General features: G+C 40.6%; 1 protein-coding gene across 1 annotated transcript in view; it reads left to right on the top strand.

The window, feature by feature from the left end:
* Window positions 1-793: 793 nt before the first annotated feature.
* Window positions 794-24,704, top strand: part of wnt4 (wingless-type MMTV integration site family, member 4) — a 40,906-nt gene continuing 16,995 nt past the window's right edge. The window contains exon 1 of the mRNA XM_006641862.3: window positions 794-1,468. Coding sequence (XP_006641925.1) covers window positions 1,392-1,468 — 77 coding nt within the window. The 5' untranslated portion in view covers window positions 794-1,391. The remainder of the gene's footprint in view (window positions 1,469-24,704) is intronic.

Raw genomic sequence — 24,704 nt, 5'->3', positions numbered from 1 at the left:
AAATTAAAAGTGCCTCACTTCTCTGACGATCACTGTGACCATCTAGTATTGCCAAACTGCTGAATACATCATGCTGAGGTGTCAGCTTGGTAGGTCTCCTGCCCCGGCTCTCTTGACTGCTGTTGCTCGGAGAGAGTAGCTCAAGCTGTTGCTCTCCTGCAAGGCAACTGGCAACTTTAACATATTCCGTCCGCCTTTTCCTCACAAATCACAGAGAATTTTTACAGTGCAGAAAACTTAAACAAAACGTTTTAATAGCCCAATCCCATTTGAGTGAAACGGTCAGTGCCCTAAAACGAACAGGTGACAATCAGAAAGGTACTTCTGTGAGATGTGCGCCGTGGATGTTTGAACGTTATACAAAACTCCTTCCATGCATTGCTAGAAAGTCGCTTATTCCTGGTTGCGCCATTCTACAAAACTAAAGTAAAACGTAAGGGGACATTATTTCGATCTCCCTGTATTTAAGGGTTTTGAACCGTGTGAAAACTGTAAAGCATTACAACAGAAATAACGTGAGCGGTCGTCTAAGATTTTTTTTCGTGATAACGAAGCAGAGGAGGAGGGAGGACTTTATTTCTCCCCAGGCGGCGAACGCGCTGGTTTAAATATATTTATATTCGAAAAAATCAAAGGGAGTGTCAAAACGTTGTGAGCGGTTTTACTAGCTCGGGGGTGAATAACCGTGCTTAACATCCTCTCCAGAGGACTTTAAAACTGCCCCGGACCTTGCTTGCCTTTGAAAATACATATCGCGTTTTCGTCGTGCGCTCTAAACCCGCCTTTATCTCCATACTTGAACATCCAAAACCTTCCCCCGTCTTCGTACCGCCCCTCCTAAATCCGACAGGAGTTACTAAACTCGACATTCAGTTTCACGTCTCGCACAGAGTCGCATCTCTTGGGGTATCAGTTACAACAACTTTCATGCACAGAGTAAACAACCCGGAGGAAAGATGGAAAAGGGAGCAAAGCCAACGAACGAAAGAGGAAGTTGAACAGGACCAGCAGCCCCGAGGATTAAGCGAAGTCTGACCCACGCTGTGCAGTTTGGAACTCATACACCACTATAATATAGTCCTGATAAGAGAAAGCTAAAAAAAAAAAACACGAATAAAGAAACACGCTCCGGAATTCGAATCTGTGGAGAAGTGTCATTGAGACTGGGGTGCATTTAGCAACGCTTGTTATGAGGAGGTGAAGGGAACTGTCGCAGTTCGTAAAACGTCTGGTATTCACTCGAGAGACCCAGATGATGGATTAATTGAGTTGAAAAAAAGAGCGACTGATCTTCATCGCCTGTCTGCCCGCAGTCATCACTCAAAGTGCGAAAAAGACAACCAACCTAGCAGTGGATTTTACCTTTTCTAAGCAGTTTTCACCCACTCGAGATGACATCGGAGTATTTGCTAAGGTCTCTGCTGATGCTAATTCTAGCGCTGTTCTCCGCAAATGCTAGCAACTGGCTGTAAGTTCCTAAAGACGTTTTGATACTTATTCATCGTTTCCTTTTATTGTGCATTTGTCTTACCTTTTTTAGTGAATACATATGTCATTAATGTTGCCAACTATAGTTATGGTTTTGCTTTCCTATGAACGTGATAAAAAATAATTGCCCTTTTCATTGATTAACTCCGGAATGTGTACACAGTTCAATGTCGTGTGGTTTAACCTATATGATTTAGGGAGGTAATTTAATTTTAGTCCGTATAATGCCGTGCACGCAATAAATAGTACATATTTGATATTATTCACGTTAAAACAGTCTGTTGCAGGATGTATCATCTGACGTTTAAGTAAATAGGTGACTTGGAATTTGTTTTGCACTGTAGAGTTCACCTTTAACGTGTGTCTGTATCTGAAGATTTTCTTTTCCAATTAACTTTAGAGGCTTTTCTTCCGATATCCGTAAAGATCTCATTTCAGATCTGCCTGTTGAAATGCTTCCTTTTCACGTGTGAGTGCGTGTCTGTTAAGGTTTGCGATGTTGCTGGGGGGTCTGCATATTTTAAAATTATTGCACAACGTTGGTGTTTATTTTCTTTACTTCCCACGGAGATAATACTTTATTTTTTTTGTTTTACTGTTTTACGAAATAACGATTTAGTCAACCAACAGGGAAAAGTGGGCTTATAGCTGGGAGAGTGCTGTGCAATTGATAGCTTTGGGAGAGTGACCGGTAATCTATTTTCTGACAGGTAGACAAATCGAGTTATGTCGTTAATTAATTTCGACTTGTGTCTGCTGCCACCAAATACATCATGAATACAATCGACAGTATATTTTAAAGTGAGTTAATATAATGTCGTCTTGGTGAAAAATATCCGGAATAGGGTTTTGAAAGATTGTTAAACTTTGTCTAAAGTAAAACAGTAATAGATGACCTTTTTATTTTTTTTTTTATCCAGTTCTTACTCTGATTGCCTATTAAGGTGTGGTGATAGGGGGCAGACGTGTAGAGACATGCTTCGCACCTGGGAAAAAATCTGAACTTTCAACTATGCTGCAAAATATGATTATTCTACCTCAGCGATGCGCCCGGTGCGTACTGTACTATCCGGCAAGACTCCCGTAATCAGCCATGAAGTTCATTATTTTATTACTACATCGCTTTTCTGCCTCTGGTGAGGATTAACCTCCCCGGAATGAGAGAGTTATTGTTAGTTAATAGCCGTATCGATGTTTTAAAAAGAGCAGTCTGTAAAGTACATATATTTTCGTACACTTTTGTTAAACGTCTTGTGGATTCTCAAATTGACAGCTACTTGTATGAGCTCTCTGATTAAAATAAAGACTATTTCAGTTTCAAGTTCATTTACATTCCATAACACGATTCTTTACAGATCCAGAAATAAAGGCGAACGACGCTAATATCAGCATTTACACCTGTGCACAGCTGACGCTAATTTTCGACTGACAGTTATACCTATCTGATGATGAAAAGGAGCTATCGTACTTCTTTTCGAGACCAATACGTGCAAAACCAGATTTTAACATGATTTGTCTGAAGTTTTAAAGCCGTTTCGGATTTTACTGTACATTTTAAAACAAACCCTCAATTTAAATTGAAATCGAAAGGATGCATGCCTATGAATTACGCGGCCACCCGTCACGAATTCAATTAGATTAATACCCAACTGTTTGTTGTTCCACAATTTATTTTTAAAATGCGCACCTTGTTCTTAATATTCAAACAGTAAGGGAGATACATAATTGCTCTGACGTCTGGCCTCTGAGTGTTTGATTTCAGAGACTGACAGTGTTAATTAGGCCAATTTGCAATAGTCGCGTACCTGAGACGACGATTGATGTGGTATTTACAAAATATTTTTTAACTGATTTATGCATTTGTAAAAACAGCCTAAGTGATAGTTAAATGCTTACGAATAAGGTAAAATGGACCTACAGTTATATCTGTACTTAATCTTTCAAGATTATCAACAACGTCAAGTTTTAGTACTCCTGGGGAGTTTTCATTATCGCTGCTTTCTTACAAAGCTGGTTCGGTCGTAGATATGAACGCAGATGGTAACTTACAACTTTTGTTCCAATTTGACTTTCATTTCCAAATTAAACATTTAATACCTGCTGTGATAAATATCTCAGAAAATTCTCAAGCTTCCAGACTGTTTAGCACAACGCACCCGGTGACTGTCGATGTAGATTAGCTAATCCTTACCTGCGCCTTTTCCTTAAACTGATTTGGAGAATTGATCGTTTTCAGGTTTTAAATAGAAAGCAGTATGTTAGTAATTATACCATGTTGTACGCATCTTACAATCGGTAACGTTTTAGGTACTGAAGATGATGCAAAATCTTAATTGAGCATATTATTGGTGCAATTAGCGGTTTAATTAATAGCTGGCTCAGCTAGAAGGAAACCTAGCAGACACGCAGTCAAGGACTAGGACTTGAAAATTTAACTTGTAAATAAACCGTTTATTTTTAATTTTAATACTCAATATCCCTCTTTGTCCTTCAACCACTACAGTATCTCTAAATATGAACTTTATATACAGTACATTGTAAACGGACAAGGGTGGCTGCTAAGCAAATAAATAAGGCAGAAATTCTCACTCGAACTATGAACTTTCTGTCGGTCAGACCCATTCTCTACAGAACTGTGAATCGAATCGAAGTAAATGTTGCATTTACTAACCGTTTTGTTCTTTTTGAGATCTGTCTAATAGCGGCATCTTTATCGTTTGATCAGTTATTATCAGCATCGAAACGCAAAACACTTTTCGACAATATTTAGGCTATTGTAAAACATCGTTAAAAGTGAGATTTAAAGTACCTGGTGGTTTTTTAAAGAAGACGGGCGTCACCGTTACAAAAAAAAAGCATGTTAACTGAATTTAACCAGTCAATCGATTCATGTTCGCTAATTATACAGAAATAAAAAAACTCGAATTGTTAAGCATTATATAATCTATTGCAATACATCTGTTATAGTGACATTTTACTAGGTAGACGAATGCAGTGAGATATTATTAAAGCAAAGGTTATTCGACTAATTTTGAACTGTGGAAATTGGTTCCTTTATCGCCGACAAGGTTTTTAAATATTCCGCAGTTTCTGTAGCACATCAGATAAGTAAATAAGCAAACGATAAAGTATCAGTAAATCTGATGTGATAACTAATGGGAAAAAAACGTGTGAAAATGTTCTAATCGTCCTCTGCTAAGAAGGCTCAGCGGATACCAGCACAACATAATTATTATATATTGTTGCTTAGCTTTTACTGTACTATTACGTCACTGTAAACTCCGAGCATGATGTCATTAATTGTTAACCCCGTGGCTTTTGTTTCTAAACGTGAAATGATCTGAAGAATAAAACACCCACCAATAACGAACTGTCGACAACTGAAAGGCAAAAAACTACAGCTGAAGAAAGGAAATGTGATGTCATTATCGAGTTATAAAACAACTCTGTAGCTAGGTGACGTTATTTTTTTTTAATTTCTCCTCTGCTACATTGAGTTTCCTCGTAGTATTATACCACGTGTTCAAATCAAGCTCTCAGGTAAATTCTTAGACTTAGCAAGCTTAGACGCCTTCAGCAAGTCGATAATAACAGGGTGCGGGAGCTCCTGTCCCTGCAGTTTTACCTCCGTTTGCGCAACTGACTTCGTTACAACAGATTACAAGGCCTGTTTGGGTGCATTTTGACTAATATTCATGCAGAAGCAATGATTCTCTGCTGATAATGCTGTTTTTTTAATGTTTAATGTTTTAATTTTTCCTAAAATTGCAAAGGGCGTTCAAGAGTTTGCCTCTAAATTTTAGTTTTATTTCCATTGCAGCTCGGCTACCTCTTCCATAAGGGGCGATTTAGAGAGCATGTTGAGCACTGTCGTTTTATCTTCATCGTGGGCGTCACACCCTGCTGTCGTGCTCTCAACACGAGTTCGCAGAGAAAGGTTTGCACGAGGCTGTCGGTGAGCTTGCATGCAGTATCTGCTCAGCCTGGGCTCAGTGTATCCGATACTGTCGCGTTACACGTTGGGTGCCATGAGGCATTTGCGTAAAATCAGTTCTGTTATCAAGTCACCTTCCCGATATCCAGATCGTTGCAAGCCTAGGAAAGTATCTTGAACAGCAATCAAGATAAGATAATCAAATCAGAATAACATGCATGCCCGGAGGACTGTTTCTACGATAAAACAATGTACCGAACAGAAATTAATATGTGTAAGCATATTGAGTTAAAGAAAAAAAAAACATAAATACCATGAATGATTAGGAAATTTAAAAAGGATATTGAAAATTCTCCCTTTCCTTGATGTTAACCAAAAGCCAGGTTGAACTTCAAGCTTTAATTATTTGAGAATCATAGAACTTTTAAAGGAATGTATGTTTAGGTTTAACAAAACAATTATCTTTTTTTTTCCTCTTGCCTATTCTTTAATGTTGGGGGTGAATTTTCTAGCGTTCCCCACTTTAGAGAATCGTGGTATTCAGTTTGAGTGTTTTGATCCGCAGCGTCTATTCAGTGAACCGTTAGACGTTTGCTTTGCATAAAAACTAAAACTCTTGCCGCGTTGTTTCCATGGACCCGCCATCATCAAATTGGTGAATGAATTAGTTATTTCCTTAAAGTCATTTTCATGATTAACATCAAAAACAAAGAACTAAGGTAACGTGCAGAGTCAGACGTCAGATTCTTACTCCTCGCTGGGTCGGTCCGTTCTAATACATTTAATTCATTTAGCAGGCGGGGCTTCTTGTAACGCTGAATTTCCTTCTTAAATAGAATGAGTCCAAGTATTTTTAACCCTTCGCGTCATATTATTAGAGGTAGGAGCGTCAGAAGTAGAGACGGTCTGTGTAAGTCTGACGTCATCACTAACTGCTGCAGCAGAAAACTAATCTAGCGAAGATGTCGCTTCCCGGACATCTTCGCTAGATTTGCAGAGGGGGGAGACACGCAGTGACGCGCCAGCCCCTGAAGCCGTCTGCTGAGGACATCCAGTATGAGTCAAGACCCCCGAAACAGGGAGACTTTCCTGGAGCCCTTTACTTTTAACCAGCACGTTTTTACGGTAAGAGCTGGCAGTTCATAGTTGCGCAGGGACAATGTCGGATACCTGATGGAAGACCAACCCAAGAAAGTAGCAAACAAAATGATTTTACAACAATCCCGTTTTTCCAGCTAGTTAAACAGGTTGAGCCCTTCACTCCAGGCATTGCTAGTTCAAGTCTCAGATTTGTGTCTCAGCCAGCAGCCATATCATCCTGCAACTCACAACTGGCAACCCACTGAAGCTAAGCAGGTGTGAGCCTGGTCAGTACCATCCAGACCTGGGGAAAACTAAGGTTGTTAGTGGGGCCAGCAGGGGGCGCTCACCCTGCTGTCCATGTGGGTCCTAATGCCCCAGTTTAGTGACGGGGACATTGTACTGTAAACATCCTTCGGATGAGACGTAAAACCGAGGTCCTGACTCTCTGTGGTCATTAAAAATCCCAGGGTGTTTCTCAAAAACAGTAGGGGTGTAACCCAGCGTCCTGGCCAAATTTCCCATTGGCCCTTACCAATCATGGCCTCCTAATAATCCCCCTCTATGAATTGGCTCTGCTCTCCTCCCCACTGATAGCTGATGTGTGGCGAGTATTCTGGCGCACTATGTTCTGCTGTCGCATCATCCAGGTGGATGCTGCACATTGGTGGTGGTGGAGGAGAGTACCCATTACCTGTAAAGCGCTTTGAGTGGAGTGTCCAGAAAAGCGCTATATAAGTGTAAGCAATTATTATTATTATTATTATTATTGTCTTTGGCTGACTGTTAGCAGGACTCCCCCAGTCAGAGTGCCCCTACTAAGCTTAGATGGGCCAACAAGGGGTCACCACACAGCCCCTGGCACCTGAGAATTTCGTCTGGGAGAGACGCATCATCCTTCATGGCAATATTCACTGTGCTGTAAGCTTGCTGTGTGCACAGTGGTGATGGTCTCGACATTGCAGGTGCTGGAGGAAAGGGGTGTGGTCCTCAATCCCTGTGTAGGTGGATGAGAGTCAAAGCAAATTTGGTTTAGTTAATGATTGGGGATTTAGGAAAGCAGAAAATTAAAAATGAGTAATAAGAATAAACTGCATGCATTATATGGCATTTTTCATCCCACAGAATCCTAAAGTTAGCATTGCTGCCTCAGAGCGCTGGGGCCCTGGGTTCAGTTCCCGAGGTGCTATCTGTGTGGAGTTTGTATGTTCTCCTCATGATCGCATGGGTTTCCTCCAGCTGCCCCAGTTTCCATCCACCATCCAAAAACACCAAAGGTTAGTTCATGTGTGGGTGTCTGTGTCTGGCCTGTGTGGGACAGAGAGTACCCTGCCTTGCACCCACTGCTTGCCAGGATAGGCTTCAGCTCCACAACAGCCCTGAATTGGATGAATCGTTTTGAAAATGAATGGTTGGAACCCAACGTGCTTTACTTATAGAAGGGGACCCACTTCATCCACATCTTAAGTGCAGCCCTCACCTGAGTGACAGTTATCTGTTTCAAATAGAAGCAAGCCCTCTACACAGAAGATCCACTTACCTGAGTGAGATACTGCTTCATCAGCTGACATAAGGGACAAATTTAGGGAGACCATTTGGATAAGCTTAGAGTGGCAATTATCATGGACACAAGAATAAGACAAATATTCTTAAGAACAAAGCCTTCCTTTATGAATAGATGACTATTTCAGATTAAAAAATATATGTTCTTGATAAGAATCAGTTTCTGAATTGAAATAGATTGTTTTATTATCTTTAAATCACATCATCTTTGAAGATGTGATGTGATCTCTGAATATATTTTTAGTTCATCACTTACATGTTAGCTAAATGCAATTTTAGCCAGTCTTTCCAAGTGAGTGAGTACTTGTTGGACATATTTAAACTTGCATTGGCCGATTTTTGTTTTCGCTTGTTCCAAGAAGTAGTAAAGGTTGTGGAAATAGTTGGCATTGTGTTTCTGACTCTTACCAGCCCCCTGTTCTCCTGAATTCACGAGTTCACTGAATACTACTCTCTGCAAAAACAAAAGGAGGGTGCGTCTGGGCTCTGGCAGAAGTCATTGAGGTAATATATTTTCTGCATTAGCTGCTCTTGAAACATCTGGACCAGCCAAAGGATTGGCAGCCGAGAGAGGCTGAGGTGGGTGTGAAGCCCTGTAGTCACTGCTAGTACAGGACCTTCTGCCAGTAAGTGTGGTTGGATAAAGAAACAAAACACAAAGAGACCTTGAATATTTAAATGTTACTGAATAAGCAGCTACTCCCACCATTCTTTTGCATTGAAGGTCCTTATATGCAATTGTGTCCTTTAGGTTTTTTTTTACATTCCTCTGTAAGCCTTTTTGGTTTCTGAGAAGTAGTGTAACCATCACACAGAAAGGATCACAGCTGCTCATTTCAGCTACAGGGCACAGAGATTCTCTCAGGTGCACTTGCCACTGAGCATCACAGTGTCTGGGACTAAGCTACTGTATATGCAGCAGTTCTGCCTTTGTATACTGGTATGTACACTTTTAATTTAATTTTCAGTTGCTTCTTTGATCACATGTAGCACCTGGCCTGTTGAATCAAAGTTGGGGTTTACAAGGCCAGGCAAAGGATTGGTATATATTTCTCTTTCTTCTTGTCTCTGCTTGTACTTTACCTCTTTGATTAAAGGGAATTAAAGTCATATATCTAACACCCACCACAAGAGGTGTAAGAATGTGAGGCAATAGGATTACCGTGGCATAGAATTGCCGTGAGACCTGCGCTGTACAGAACTGCGATATTGTGCGTACAGAAACAGAAATAGGAAAAAGGTTCTTTAAATCAGATGGGTCAGAGAGGAGCTGGACCAACTAAGGAAAGCAGTTTATCAAGATGGCAGGAGAAGATGCCTATTTCAAATGATATAGCTGAAATAACTCTTATCCCAGATATCTAACCCCCACATAAAGACTAACCCCAAAATATCAGAAGCACAATACAAATGCTATGTTTTTACATCACCTCAAAATGACTGGTATTCTTTATAGAGAAATCTGCTGTGGTTTAAATCAATTTTCCTGTGGATGCATTGTGATTTGTAACCTTAGTTTGGTGTATCACAAAAAGCCTCCTAAGTTTAAATGATTTAAATACCAAACACACACCCTGGGAGGGGGTGTAATTGCCTCCCAACCATAGTAAATGGTTATACCACAGTAAAAACAAGCAAAGTAGACTGTATAAATTGCCATGGTGCTTTGGGTGCTTGAAGCAGCATACTCACGAAAGTGGATATGTTACTGCAGAAATGGGCTGTCTGCTTACAGTATGTAGAAGACAATGCTTCCATGCTTATTGGGCGATGTTTCACCAGGTGATATAACAAAGACCAAAACAGACAGCCAATGCATTCAAGGAGTTCAGGAGGAGGAAAAAGTGGGAATTTTTAGAGTGGCCAAGTTAATCTAAAGATTATGAAGATTATAAAGTCAGAAAATCTATGAATAGGCAAGAACTCAAAGTGATGGTACTGAAAATTTGACAAAGCATCTCAGATGTTTATACAAAGAGCTTGGTGAACTCAGAAGGTCAATGATTTCAAGCACTTATTTCCTCAAAGGGGTGACAGAAAGAAAATGTCATTAGTCACTTGAAATTACTGGGTTAAACACAAAATATGTTTTTCGTTCTAATAAGATCACATCTAAGTACGGAACTATATCCATGTTTATTGCACTTATCACTCATATTAATCTCATTATCACAAATACAAGATCGTTGACTATAAAGTAAAAAATAAGTTTTGACCTTGTTGTTTTGGAGGGAATTGAATAATGTACTTTTTGCTGCACAGGGTCCTGAAGTGATTTACTTATATAGCGCTTTTCTGGACACTTCTCTCAAAATGCTTTACAGGTAATGGGGACTCCCCTCCACCCCCATCCCCACCAGTGTGCAGCCCCACCTGGGAATGCACCAGTACACTCACCACACACCAGCTCTCAGTGGGGACGAGAGCAGAGTGATGAAGCCAGTTCAGAGATGGGGATTATTAAGAGGCCCTTTATTGGTAAAGGCCAGGGAGAAATTTGGCCGGGACACCGGGGTAACACCCCTACTCTTTTTGAGAAACGCCCTGGGATTTATGATGACCACAGAGACTCAGGAGTCCGGTTTTACGTCTCATCCAAAGGACAGTTCCTTTTTACAGTGTAGGGTCCCCGTCACTATACTGGGGCATTAGGACCCACACAGACCACAGGGTGAGCGCCCCCTGCTGGCCCCACTAACAACTCTTCCAGCAGCAACCTAAGCTTTCGCAGAAAGTCTCCCATCCCGGTACTGACCAGGCTTACACCTGCTGAGCTTCAGTGGGCTGCCAGTTTTGAGCTGCAGGGTGATATAGCTGCTGATATGTACTACATCAAGAAGAAGATGAAGAAAAAATTATATAACACTTTTGACCTATCTCATCCAACACTTAAATGCAGCACCCAGCTGGATAAAAACACTTTTAAGACACAATTGTGCCAGTATATTCACCACACATAAGCTGTCAGTGGGGAGGAGAACAGAGTGATGAAAGCAGTTCAATTATGTGCCAGACAGAGAAGTGACACATTTCCTCAGCAGTTGAATTAAGGGACTTTAGGAAGGCCAGATTGTAAAAGCCCAGAGTTTAACATTGGTTTTGAAATTCTAGTCTAGACGGAAGAGCACCACCTACTGGTCCACCAACACTCCTTACAACAGCAACCTCAATTTCCTTAGAGGTCTCCTGTCCTTCAGACCTAAGCCTCAGCCCACCAAATATCACTCACAGAGAAAGGACAGTGAGACAGCCTGGTGCACAGAATTTCTCATACTGCCATCACCCAGGAAGCAAAAGATCAAAGGAGGACAGCGAAACGGGCAACATCCACACCCAGCTGGCTCCATCATGAGTGGAGCAAGAAATGACTAATTAACCTTTCTTCTGTTCATCTGTGAATACAGAGAAGATGGTTGCATGAGAAAACAAAATAATATAGTAATAAAGCAATTTAGAAAAAAACATAAATCTTCCCTTATTACATACTGTATGTAGAAACACTTGACAGCTAAAGTATAAAAGACTATGCTCTTTAATACCTGCTTTTGGATTTTGTATTGTCTAGCTACATATTTATACAAGCTGCTCTTCTGAAATATGCATTCAGGCAAAGCACTTGTAGATGTTTTGTTAACTCCATCTGAGTGTGAAACAGCTTGTGTACTTAAATGTCATTAAGATGGATTAAGTTGTTTAAACAGAATCAATTTGAAAGAAGTATTTAATATTAGGGAGCTTGTCTAGAAACATTAATGTAGAAGGATGGCAATCTTTGTCTATGTTCTGAGAATTATGCATTTAAAGGTAGAAGCTGTGATTAAGAATTAACAGCCTTTGATTACTAGCTCTATTCACTTTAAGGGGTGGAGTTCAGACTGGCGTTACACTGTATTTCATGAGTTCTGCACATTCCCCTGTATATTATACTGAAGAAAATGAAAATGCAGTGTATTCAGCATTACTCTCAGATCTCATGCTTGTTTATGCAACTCGGCTCAGTTTAAATAGTCTATATTTTCTGTAGGTTTATATACAAAAAACTAAAAATTTGTAAGATCTGAATTGATACCATGTTCTCCCTGTGTGCATGTGGGTTTCCTACAAATGCTCCGGTTTTCTTCTACTGTCCAAAGACATAGTAGGTTAATTGGCTTATGGGAAAATTGGCCCTGGCGAGAGTGTGTGCATGTCGGTGTCTTATTTTGTGTCTGCCCTGCAATGGACTGGTGTCCCATCCAGGGTGTACCCTGCCTTGCACCCAAAGGCTCTGGCTACCCCAGCAAGCTTCCTGAATTGGAAAAATCAGTTAGAAAATAACCGGATGGATCCTACCAAGGTGTTCATAGGGGATCATAGGGAGTCAGCTCCAACAGAATGGATGGGCAGATTGTTCCAGATATCCACAACTCTTTGTGTAAAGAGGAGTCTCCTGCTGTCAAGCTTAAAAGGACTTCCTCTTTGTTATCACTTGTCCTCCACTCTGTATTTGACATGCATTCTGAAGTAGTACATTGCATTAATGTATGTAAACCTTGTGGACCAATTAGGATTAATATTAAACTGTTAGGCACCCAAGCTGTATTTAGATTTTGTTTCTTTGTAAGGAAAGAAAGGATTTTCAAACATGTTTTCATATTTCTGCAAATCCTGATGACTTTTACGAAAAAAACATAAAGGCCCTAATTTGCCAGAAGACACTAAATTACTGACTAGGGTTGTGATGGCATCGCACATTTCTCTCAGATTGCATCACTGTAACTCCACTCTGCAATAACAAGATTGTGCACTTCTCCACCTTTAGCAAATCTGGACAAACAGGACTCAGCAGGCTTCTTTCCTTCTGGTATTCAGCTGGACTAAAATAAATTCTTGCATAAATCTTGTGTAACAATGTTTTAATTCTGGTAGAAACTGTATTATTATAAGATAACGTGATCATTGGAATTCTGTCCCAAGTGCATAATTTGAAATTCTTTTCATATCTTTATTCCCTGAAAAACATATTAGCTGTGCAAAGTCCATACATAATTCTGCATTCACTTATTGTCTTTTTTTATCTCTGTGAAGGTAAAATTAGAAGCTATTCTTTGAGGATTGTTAACCGAACTTTAACTTGTGGAGTCTTGAAAAATACAAATAAGATGTTGTTAATGAAGAATGAGCTAATAATCCCTTGTCTAAATGTGTACAGTATGTGAAATGTCTTGTGTACAGTATGTGAAATGCATATTTCCAGTGCAAATGAGAAAATTCTGTCCTGGCTGCTCTCAAGTAGCAAGTGTAAACCAGCACCCTGACAACCACTGAAGACTCTGCTTGGTAAAAAGCACACTACACGTGTCTTAAACTTCTCCACAGCTGCCTCAGTAATTTTCTTGCAGTCAGTCTAGAGACTATGCTTGGCCAGTTGCAGTCCAGGAGGAAAAGCCTTCTAGGTTTCCATTCCAAATGAGTTTTTAATTCCCTGAATTAACTATTTGCTGATTTTGAGCAGCTATAAAGGATGACATTAGCCTAACTGATTTAATTAATTTGACAAAGATTTGTCAGTCATCCTCCTTGTCCTGTGGTGTCTGGAGATAGAGACCCTAATCTTTGTTTTCAGACATTCTTAGCGTTACAGTTTTGAGCTCTGTGTCTGTTCCAACATCGTTCCTGGCTACCCTTGTTGAAAATCTGTTGATCGTCTTGTGATAAACCCCTGTCAAAGGTGAGTGAAACCAGCTTCTACAGATTGGACACTGTGATTGTATGTTAAAGTCTACATCTCTGGTTGTCTATGAAGACAGTTGAGCCAAAGGAAAATCTGTACTCTTAAAGAGAAGGAACCCATGCAGGGGGCAAATTAATCCCTTTAAATTTGAGGGGACACATTCCTTGTAATAAGGGGTGATGAGGAATGGCGAGAATGATTTGACAGAAGCTGTGAATTTAAAGTAGACCTCTATTCTTCTGCCTGAATAGCCTCTCATTGTATGACCATGCTAGTATGAACATGTAATGTAGTTGTCAGGCTGAGATAATTGTATTTGCTGATGGTAACAGGAGTGCCAGGGTTTTGCTCTGGCTGCAGGATACTCACTGTAGGGGTAGAAATTAGGTTATTTTGCTTCAGTTCTCTTCAGCATTGACTCAGAGTCAGGATTTACATAGTGATTAAGTTGGAGATGAAATAAATAGTGTTTCCTACACATTTAATACTTCCTCCCATGTAGGTTACTGTTTAGGCAGTTAAAGAAAAGAAAACAGGCGCTGTGTAACAGCTAACAGACAATCTTTTTGCAGAGATGTTTGATCCATTTCTTGTTTTACCTTATAATATACATTACCTGCAGACTTCAGTGTAACAATTTGAACAAGGCCCTGTAGCTCATAAACCCAGAAATGGACCAAACTGATTTTGCCTTTCAGTGCTCACTGAGTTCTGATATATAATATCTTATCATATCATATAATGTTATATCATCCATCCATCCATGTTCTAAAAGCTTCTTCCAATTTAGGATCGCAGGAGAGCCAGAACCTTTCAGAGCAAGCAACAGGCAGAAGGTGGAATGCACTCTGGATGGGGTTATAATCCATCACAGGGCACAGACAGACACAGACATGCACACACTCACACCAAGGCCAGTTTTCTCTAAAGGAAATTAACCTATCAGTGTGTCTTTAGACCGTGTGAACACAGGGAGAACTTACAAACTCCACCCAGACAGTCCCCCAGGTCTGGATTGAACCCAGGGCCCCGGTGCTGTGAGGGAGCAATGCACTAACTACTGCGCCAAGAGATCCTGTAGTTTTTAAATGCATCTCTTAATTCACAGGTGATGGAAAACAATTATTGGAAGGAAATAATTATTTTGACAAATGGTGAGAATAGATCCCGCAGTACTAGGGGGTGTGTTGAAATCCAGAAGGCACAGTAGCCCTTTAGGACTGAGGCCAGCTGTGCAGACAGATCCCTCAGGCTGTAGGGCTGAGAGGCGTGAAGGTTACGAGGGGTTGTTGTGAGTGTTTGGTGGAAAAGCATTCCACTAGCAACTGTTAGCCTATTGCTTGTGTAATTCTTCTTGTTTGCTTTCTGTTCACTACAGTCGCCAGGAAGATTGTTCAACAGATCCTCTTACATCATGAAAGACACACTGTTGATTAATTTCACTGAAGCGGTTGTTACCTGCAGTTTACAGTGAAGTTAACAAATGCATTAATGGGGAACTGCAACACTATTTTTATATTTCGGAGTTAGAAAGATTCAACATTCAACCAGTGCATTTCAAACCACAATAAAAGTAAAATGTACACAGTAGCATGTAAAACCTCCAATTTACATCACTAAATAGACAAGATTTCCAGGTATGCACAGGGCTGTGTTCTGCCATTTAGACTGAGGCAACGAAACTTCCAGTGATGTGAAGCTGCCCAATTAGATTGTAAACAAGCAGCTTGAAAATACGTCTCTATTAATCCAATAGAAATCTTGCTCTCGATTTCAAAAAGGTTTTGCCAACAAATACTACTAGTTAACTATGCATGCAGATCATGTTGGAACATTTCTGCAGTGAAATGTCTGCTGCACCACCTTTACTTATTCGCTCATACATCACAGTGACTAGTGAGCAGGAATCTGCATCACGTCACAATCCATGGGAATTCAAATGAGACTTTGTGACAACATGGCGACTTCCGGTACTCCCACAAAGTCCATGATTTTGTGCTTGACTTGAAATGTGTCAGTTTTTCCTGAATATCTATGAATTATTTTTGTTACAGAGATTAAATAACTGGTCAGAGAAATTGGGACAGCAGTTCCGCTTTAAACACAATGGAACATGCTCTGCAGCAGCCTGGAGACCCATCCAGGTGGAAGCAGTAATGTGCTCTCAGTCTTGCTTTGCGCACAAGTTTTGCTGTGATAGAATCCGGGTTACTGTGACTCTCACCAGAGCAAGCCACTTTCTCACAATGGGTGGAGAGACAGTAGAGGATTTTAAGCTGTGATAATGAACAATTAGTGGCCCAGAGCAGGTTTAAGTAGCAGGCAACCACAGCTAATAGGCCCCTGAACAGTGCATCAGGACTGCGGCGAAGCCTGTGCAGGATAGTTATTCTCACTATGTAAAAGAGCGAATTTGACACCTTCTTGGCATGCTCTCCCTCTGCTGCACGGGCACACTGGTTTTGCACGTGCTGCCCTGTCATCACTGCCCCCTTCTGTGCGCTCTCTGCTGTCAAAGTGCTCCCCTGTGCGCTGGTGCCAGCAGCTGAGTTTGTTTAGCAGGGCGCTGAGATGTGAATAGAACAGCTCCCTCCGGGCTGGCTGAATCCTGGATTAAAATGCAAGCAGGAGACTAATTTTATAGGGTTTTATTACCGCTTTTCCACGCTCAGCGTTATTTTTATATGCTGTCTGGTGCCTGCAAAGCATTTGGCTTTCCCTCGAGTTAATTTTTTTCTAAAAATAATGCTGCCCTCTGTGCACACACCCCTCCATCAGCAGTAATTGTCTTCATTGGTGCTATCTAGGCTTTGTGCATCCTGTCTGCCCGTGGTGACTGCAGACAAGAGGAGAGTTGTTGTGCTGGAATGTTTCAAAGCAGTGATCTGTGCTGTGATGTTAATTAGATATATGCTCTTTTATTTTAGGAAACTGTTGACCTTTAGAAACAAAATTAGACTGGCGCTAACTACTATACTGAAGTAACCTCTTTTTATTTCAGGATGTGGTAGTTAAATAATGTAGAACTTTATTTTTGCTATAAATATTGTAGCAACTCCACCTTGATGGTGACAATGTCAATATGCAAGGATTGAACATTTATGTGAATCTTTATTTCCCTTGTTTTCGTCATATCGCATTGTTCTATACAGTATAAGGCCTCATAACCAGACTCCCATTGCAGAGGAGATTTATTGATTTATTTCATCCTTTTACAGGATCAGATGATGGTTACTTCAAGCCTGTGAACCTTTTAGCTAGACTTGCATGGATATTTGCATGGATCTTAAATGTAATGTTCTCTTTGTGTCTGTTTACTACACTGTATTATACTGATCAACTCTCTAAAAGCAGGAGAGAACAGGAGATAACAGAGTTTTATGCACAACAATTGTCACAAGCAACAATAATGTCTTTTGACATAAATTAAATTAAAGATGGCAGATTAATGTGCATCTCTAAAAGCCCTTTCTACCTTAATAGGTTATTGAATAAAGAAAAGTGCCTGTTATCCGTTTGGTGTCTCTTGTGAGAGAATGCTTCTTGAGAACTGCCTTGCTAATTGATATTTTCTATTCAGCATAATACCAAAATTAAAAAGAAAAACTCTGGAAATGAAAGAGAATTGGCCCAGGCAAGGATTAAATCACACCGTAATATGCGAGAATATGGAATTAGCGTCATCTCCCAATTTAGAGTTTTTTGAATGCAAGTAAAACATTGGGGCTTTATTCTGAAAAAAATATGAGAGTATCATTTCTATACAGGGCTATAATATGTTGCCAAAATTACAAGCCACGATATTTGTTATATCTGGTGACCACGGAGGGTTCCTTCGATTCTTGTGTTAGAAGTACTCATTTATATGAATATGTATATTTTTAGTTTCTGCTCAGAAATATTAATACTGGCAAGTGGAAGCAGTCATTGCTGGAAACTGTCTCTGTCCAGCCTTGTCCTTCTTCTCATCCTGTGTCACCCCAGGGGGTGTAGACAGAGATCTCATGTGTTACTCACTGATAATGCTGCAGGTCCTCCGGCTACCCTTGGCTTCAGGGCCATTGCTGGTTGTCCCACCTCAGCCCTGGAATTGCTCAACCCATTGTGCTCCTGCCTTTGGAAGATTCCAGTCACAGATCTAGTCCAGGACGGAGCCAGCGAACTCTGGACTGCTGCAGCCTTTATAGCCTGTGTGGATCGTCCTACATTAGAAAGTCTATCTGTGGTGGTTTTTATCGCCAAGTGGATTATATAACATGTACCTTTTATGTTTTATATCTATTTTTTGTGCTCTAAATGAGGTCAGAAAATAAGTAACAGTAAATGTGAGATTTTCTGAACTGCTGTGGCTCTTGATCTTGCTTTGAACAGTAATAAATAAAAGTTTTTGTTTTTCAGAACATGGGGGACGTATTTTGAAAATGGAATAAATAATAATTATAATTAATTGCTTACACTTATATAGCGCTTATACACTCCACTCAAAGTGCTTTACAGGTAATGGGGACTCCCCTCCACCACCACCAATGTGCAGCATCCACCTGGATGATGCGATGGCAGCCATAGTGCGCCAGAACGCTCACCACACATCAGCTATCAGTGGGGAGGCAAGCAGAGTAATGAAGCCAATTCATAGATGGGGATTATTAGGAGGCCATGATTGATAAGGGCCAATGGGAAATGTGGCCAGGACACCGGGGTTACACCCCTACTCTTTTCGAGAAACGCCCACAGAGAGTCAGGACCTCAGTTTTACATCTCATCCGAAGGACGGCGCCTGTTTACAGTATAGTGTCCCCGTCACTATACAGGACCATTAGGACCCACACGGACTGCAGGGTGAGCACCCCCTGCTGGCCCCACTAACACCTCTTCCAGCAGCAACCTTAGTTTTTCCCAGGAGGTCTCCCATCCAGGTACTGACCAGGCTCACACCTGCTTAGCTTTAGTGGGTTGCCAGTTGTGAGTTGCAGGGTGATATGGCTGCTGGCAGATAAGAATAATAAGAACAATTTAAGTTTCTTTTCCAAAGTAATATTGTCGTTCTGATATATTATCATCGTTATGATTATTAATAAAGTGATCATATGTTAATTATAGGTGGATGGGACAGTGGCGCAGTGGTTAGCATTGCTGCCTCACAGCTCAGTGGCCCTGGGTTTAATTCCTGGAGTGCTATCCGTGTGGAGTTTGTATGTTCTCGCCATGTTCCTCCAGGTGCTCCAGTTTCTTCCCACAGTCTAAAGATATACTGGTAGGTTAATTGGCTTCTGGGAAAATTAGCTCTGGTATGACTGCGTGAGTGTGTTTGTGTCTGTGTGTTCCTTGTGATGGACTGCTGTCCAGTCCAGGGTATATCCTATGTTGCACATCGTCAGAATAGGTTCCAGCTGCCCCCTGAACCTGAACTGGATTAAGCAGTTAGAAACTGGATGGATGTTAATTACAGTTCTCTAAAACAATTTGATGGTTTGTTGTACATGCTATAACTTATTTATTGTTTCCCAGTTATAATTAAGTCCAGAAATGGCTGGCTCTGTTCTGGGCTAGATCTGTGACTAGAAGAAGACTAGAATGAAAACTTGCTTTCTGGCCTTAGTGATTCACGTGAGGCCTTACTGTCTCTGAATGCAACAGCCTGTGCGTGCTGCCATTGTAGTACAGTTGTTCCTGTTCTTTGACTGGAGACCAGTGCCTGCAATAAATACATGATTGTTTTTTCCATTTTGGTTGCTGTATGTTACACCCTTTGTGGTTCTGTGGTTCTCAAGACCCGTTGTTTCCTTGGACCTGACTAATATGGCAAGGGGCAAGACATATAAGGCACAACTAGATCTTTATAAATCTTTTTTTTTGCTTTGGCTTATTCTTGAACGGATGCATTGCCTGAACAGCACTTTAATAATGGAAGTGTATTAATGTATATAGCATTATCTTGCATTAAAATGTAACAACTCAGTGAAGAAAGTTGTCAGCCTTCAGGTGATGGTGATCGGCTCTCAGTAACATCTGTCTTGTCACAGCTACAGCGTGCAGCACAGAGCGGTGTTGCTTTTGTTGGGCTGTTACTCACATGTAACCTGACTAATCTGGAGTTGGGAACATGAGACTAATGTGGCTGGTGATTTCAAATATATCAGATCAGGATAAGGGTTTCATTTTATACCAGCTTCAGTTTTGGAATGATGTTCTTACATGCAGCATTATTCTCTTATTTAATTTTAAATTGTTTGGCTTTAAAGTTCCTTCTAAGCGACTGGTGACATTTATTAAAAACTCAGATGTGTGCAAAGGTGAACTTCTAAACTTTGCTGACAGCCACAGCAGGAAAGACAAATTCAGAGTCATCCAGCTTTCTGAAGCTGTACTAAACATGCGACTAGTCTTTCTCCAACCTATCGTCGCCAGTCTAAGATTTTGATCCCATAAACTGGCCGCCGTGGATAATCAAGCACAGTGCATTTTGGTTTGAAAGCAGGAGATTTTTCTTTCCAGAACCGCCTTACTGAGGGTCTGGAACAAACTTTCCCGCCAGGTTATCGAAGCCGGTTCCCAAAAGTTTCTTCAAGAAAAATCTGGATGAAATCCTCCGTTCACTTACAGTAGCTACTTGCAGCCAAACAAGCAGAATAGCTCAAACAGACGCCTTTCTTTTTAAAAGAACAAATAAAGGTTTATCGTGTAATTGTTTATTTTATATTTTTTATATTGTATAATGTGCTTATTGTTTAACCTTCCACTGTTGTACTGCACATGATATGTAATGTAAGACATTGGCACAGGGCCGCATTATAACAGTTGCACAGGTATTAGAGTATACAGTGTATGTTCACGTTCAGGCTGGATTAGAAACTTGGAGAGGAGGGGGAGGTGTGGCACAGCAAGTTTGTCTTCTGTGTTGCATTATTGTAACTATTTCAGTATTTTCCAATGGTCTGTGCACAGTGTTCAGTGTTCACATGATCAGGATAAAGCCCAGCAACGAAATTAAGGAAAAGTCTAGCCTGTCAGGGTCAAGGAAAAGCTGTTTCAAACCCCTGACCAGTCCACCCTGTGTTTGCGTTTCGTTTCTCGTCCTCCCACCCCTGTCAGCCCCTCACAGCTGGCTCTTATCTCCAGAGGCCCAGCCTGAGCCGCTGACTGCCTGGCGGCCTCCTCAACATTCGGGATGTAGTCTCTGAGTGACGAGAGCCCTGGATCAGAGCGCTGACCAAATTCGGATAAAAGAAAAAGAAATGCATTGTGCTCGGGAAAATAGCTTCCTTCCCGAAGTACCCTGAAACAAGAAAGAGCAGCCTTGACACAGACTGGAAATGTGCAACACAATGCCAAGCACAAAATGGAGCATGCTCAAACCATTCAACATCAAATGGCCTAGCCTGCTGCAACGTGCAGGCCATTAGGCAAACATTTATGCATAAAGTCTTACACAGGTTGTAGCGAATCAGGACAGATCCAAGTGTTTGATACTTATTTTAGTGAGGGCTTTGTCATTTTATGATACTCGTAATACCAGTAAATGTTCCTGAAGTGTGTGTAAAGCTCTTCCAAAATGTAGCTAAACCATTTTATGACTGACAACAGGGAGTTTTATGAGAATGCCAGTTTTCAGTCCTGTGGGTTGAAGTTCCCCCTTGCTGTTAATATTTAGTATAAATCATTGAGCTGGTTCTGTTTTTTCATTACGGTATTGTATCATAACACACACTGTGGTTGCCCCTGCTGTGCCTTCCTCTGTATCTTAGCTCCCTTATGTAATTTACTGCATTAGATTTGTGCTGTATCCTACATTTTTGCTAGACCATTCCACTTAATATTACCCTGTGTAGCCTTTTTTTACCATTACCTGTGAAATTATAACGTTTCAGTATGTATAGCTGTACAAAATCATATTATCGATGCTGCTTTTGGTAAAGGCAGCAGCCAAATGAAAAAATAATAATAATATTGCAAAGCTTTGCAGAGATCCTGCATGAACCTTTTAAATCTAACATGTAGAGTGGAACTGGAAATACAGATGACCTTAGGGGCAGATTTTATAAATGCAGAGTTACACTGGTGTAGATATTCTTCTGGTGAACGGTACACACTGTCAGTGCTTCTCAGCAAACACACAGCATCATTACTTTGTAGCTCTGGGCAGGGAAGCCAAGTAGGCGCCTGTAGGTCTCTGAGTCTGCAGGTTTTCATTCTGAATTCATAGTTCTTCCCCTTCTATTTTAGTGTAACTGCACAACTTGAATGGTCTTCCCAGTGCTCAAGAAGCTGGTGATACTGTATAAAGAGACCTATTCAACCATCCAAGAGCAGGAAGGACAGCTCTGGTCTATGATTTTAGGAGCTGTAGAATCTCCATAATTCTTGCTCTCACATGTGACAAAAAACAGGTTGGCAGGACTTGGTATGCCTTGCAGTGATACAACCATCAGTTTTCTGTTTTAAGACCAGGTCACCTCAGCCACTATTTTAACTCCTTTGTAACTCAGGTGGAGGTGAATGGACCTTCAAATATAATCCAATCCAAATGCCAAAGTTGATATACTGTTAAGGTTTCACTGTCACATAAGTGAAAAATAGAGTATTGTTAAATACACCTGCAAACAATTTCATGGACTGAAACAATAGGTCCAAATCAGAAGAGTCCATTTAATATTTTAAATGGTAAAGGGTCATTTCAGTATGGCTCTCTGGTACCTTGGAATTAACCTCTTTATCTTTGTGCAGAGCGGACAGACCCCAGGGTAGACTGTCAGTGAAGATAAGCTGTGCCTGGCGAACCATCTTCTGGTTTTTGGTTCAGCTGAGCTCCTGCTCGCTTCATTATTAGCTTTATTGAGGTTGTGAGTTATAATGTGTGGGTCATTCTAATTTCCTTTTTTACATTTAAAGAGCTGGAGATTTCAAATGAAAGATGAAATGTTATGAGTAATTTAACGCAACCTGAAATCTGCACCCGTTTTTCAGTGTAGAATTATGGCAGACATTAAATAAGTTCGTCTGAGAGCTCAGCTGCAATGAAACCTGGAGATGCTGGGATTCCCAGCGTTGTCAAGGTCTGCTAAGGCTAAAGCAAAGCTCACAATCACAAAGACTGGGAAAAGAGCGACATCTAGTGGACTGGAAGAGAACTGGTTTTATCGGCATACACTTAAAGATTGCTGTTGGCTTTTAATTATAATAATAATTATTATAATAATAATTGCTTAAACTTATATAGCACTTTTCTGGACACTCCACTCAAAGCACTTTACATGTAATGGGGATCCCCTCCACCACCACCAGTGTGCAGCCCCACCTGGATGATGGGACGGCAGCCATAGTGCGCCAGAACACTCACCGCACATCAGCTATCAGTGGGGAGGAGAGCAGAGTAATGAAGCCAGTTCAGAGATGGGGATTATTAGGAGGCAATGATTGGTGAGGGCTAATGGGAAATTTGGCCAGGACGTCAGAGTTACACCCCTACTCATTTCAAGAAACGCCCTGGGATTTTTAATGACTACAGAGAGTCAGGACCTCGGGTTTTTTTACGCCTCATCCGAAGGACAGCACCTGTTTACAGTATAGTGTCCCTGTCACTATACTGGGGCTATAATTTCCAAAATTATTCCTGTTGCTCACAATGATTATAGACCATCTACAAGAAAGTGGTCTCTATTCACCTTGAAACTTGGATTATCTACAATACAAAACAAGTTTAAATTAAAATGCCCTTCAGCAAAAATAAAATGCTTTGCATCATGAGTCTTCTTTTTGTTATTTAATGTTTTGATTCTCCCTTTGCTATGCTATCTTAGCAGGTCAATAGTATGTTTCAGAAGGCTGTGAGTTTGCATTTAACTGTTTCATCCCTAGTAATAAATAAAACTCAGGTTTAAAATGCAAAATCTTCATATGGTGTCCGAAAGGCACCACTAATCAGTGTTGTGTGCCGGTACTGGTGCTTGCATCGGCCTTACTTAAATTGCCTTAAATTGGCCCCCTTGGGAGGAATAAAGTATTTGAATTGAATTACTTAGGCACTGTGGTGATTGTGTAGACTGACCAGCTGGCCAAATGAAGAACACCACATTCTCAATGGCCAGTCAGTCACTTCATCTCCCCACATCCTTTTAACTGAGGGTGTCTTATTATTGTTTAGTACTGTGTAGGTACATATTTTAGTTCTTTGTTGTATTTTGTAGGCCATTGAGCCTTCTCTGCTGTTAAATTATGTCATTTTCCATAGCTTCATTTTTTAGCTCCTGCATTGTAGAATCCTGCCTTGTCAGGTCACGATTAATTCAGCAACTGTAGTGTGTGTGAGCTCTGACTTTGCTGAATCCAGTTTCCTTCTTAGTCTGATTCTAAAGCCACTTTCCTTAGTTTGTTTCCCTGTTTAGATTAATCTTATCCAGCTCCTGTTTGATATCTGGTACCCAGTCAACCCAAAAAATCCTGTCCAGATATTCCTTGGAGTGTCACGGAGTTCATGCTTTAACAACTCAGATTGTTGCAGACCCCCGCAACACTTCGTGTACGGACGTGTCTTCTCCTTTGGTGAGGGTATGAATATTACCAGAAGGACACGTTCTGCTGAGTTGAATGAAGACTAATGAATCTGGTCAATTTTCTCTTTACTGAATGCAAAGCAGCAATAGAGTATCTTTTTTGGCAGTTAATTCTTATCAGCAAATGCACAACCAATAGTTTTATATGTTTTTTAGGTACTCATCAAAAACCATATTGCTTATGTTATTTAAGTTATTTTCTTATGTTGTTGTTTCCAAAAAGAAGGTCATGATTTACTCTTATGGTCAATGTGTATATTTATTTCCAAGTGTTGTACCAGTATGTGTTTCTGTTGAATCCACATACCGCGAGTGATTATACTGTTATGATGCTTATATCTGAAACAACCTGCACCCATTTATAAAACAATCTCTG

Source organism: Lepisosteus oculatus, chromosome 25 (assembly GCF_040954835.1).
Source record: "Lepisosteus oculatus isolate fLepOcu1 chromosome 25, fLepOcu1.hap2, whole genome shotgun sequence".
In the NCBI taxonomy this organism is placed as follows: domain Eukaryota; kingdom Metazoa; phylum Chordata; class Actinopteri; order Semionotiformes; family Lepisosteidae; genus Lepisosteus; species Lepisosteus oculatus.
The sequence above is the reverse complement of the archived record's forward strand: the minus strand, read 5'-3'. Positions and strand labels throughout refer to the sequence as shown.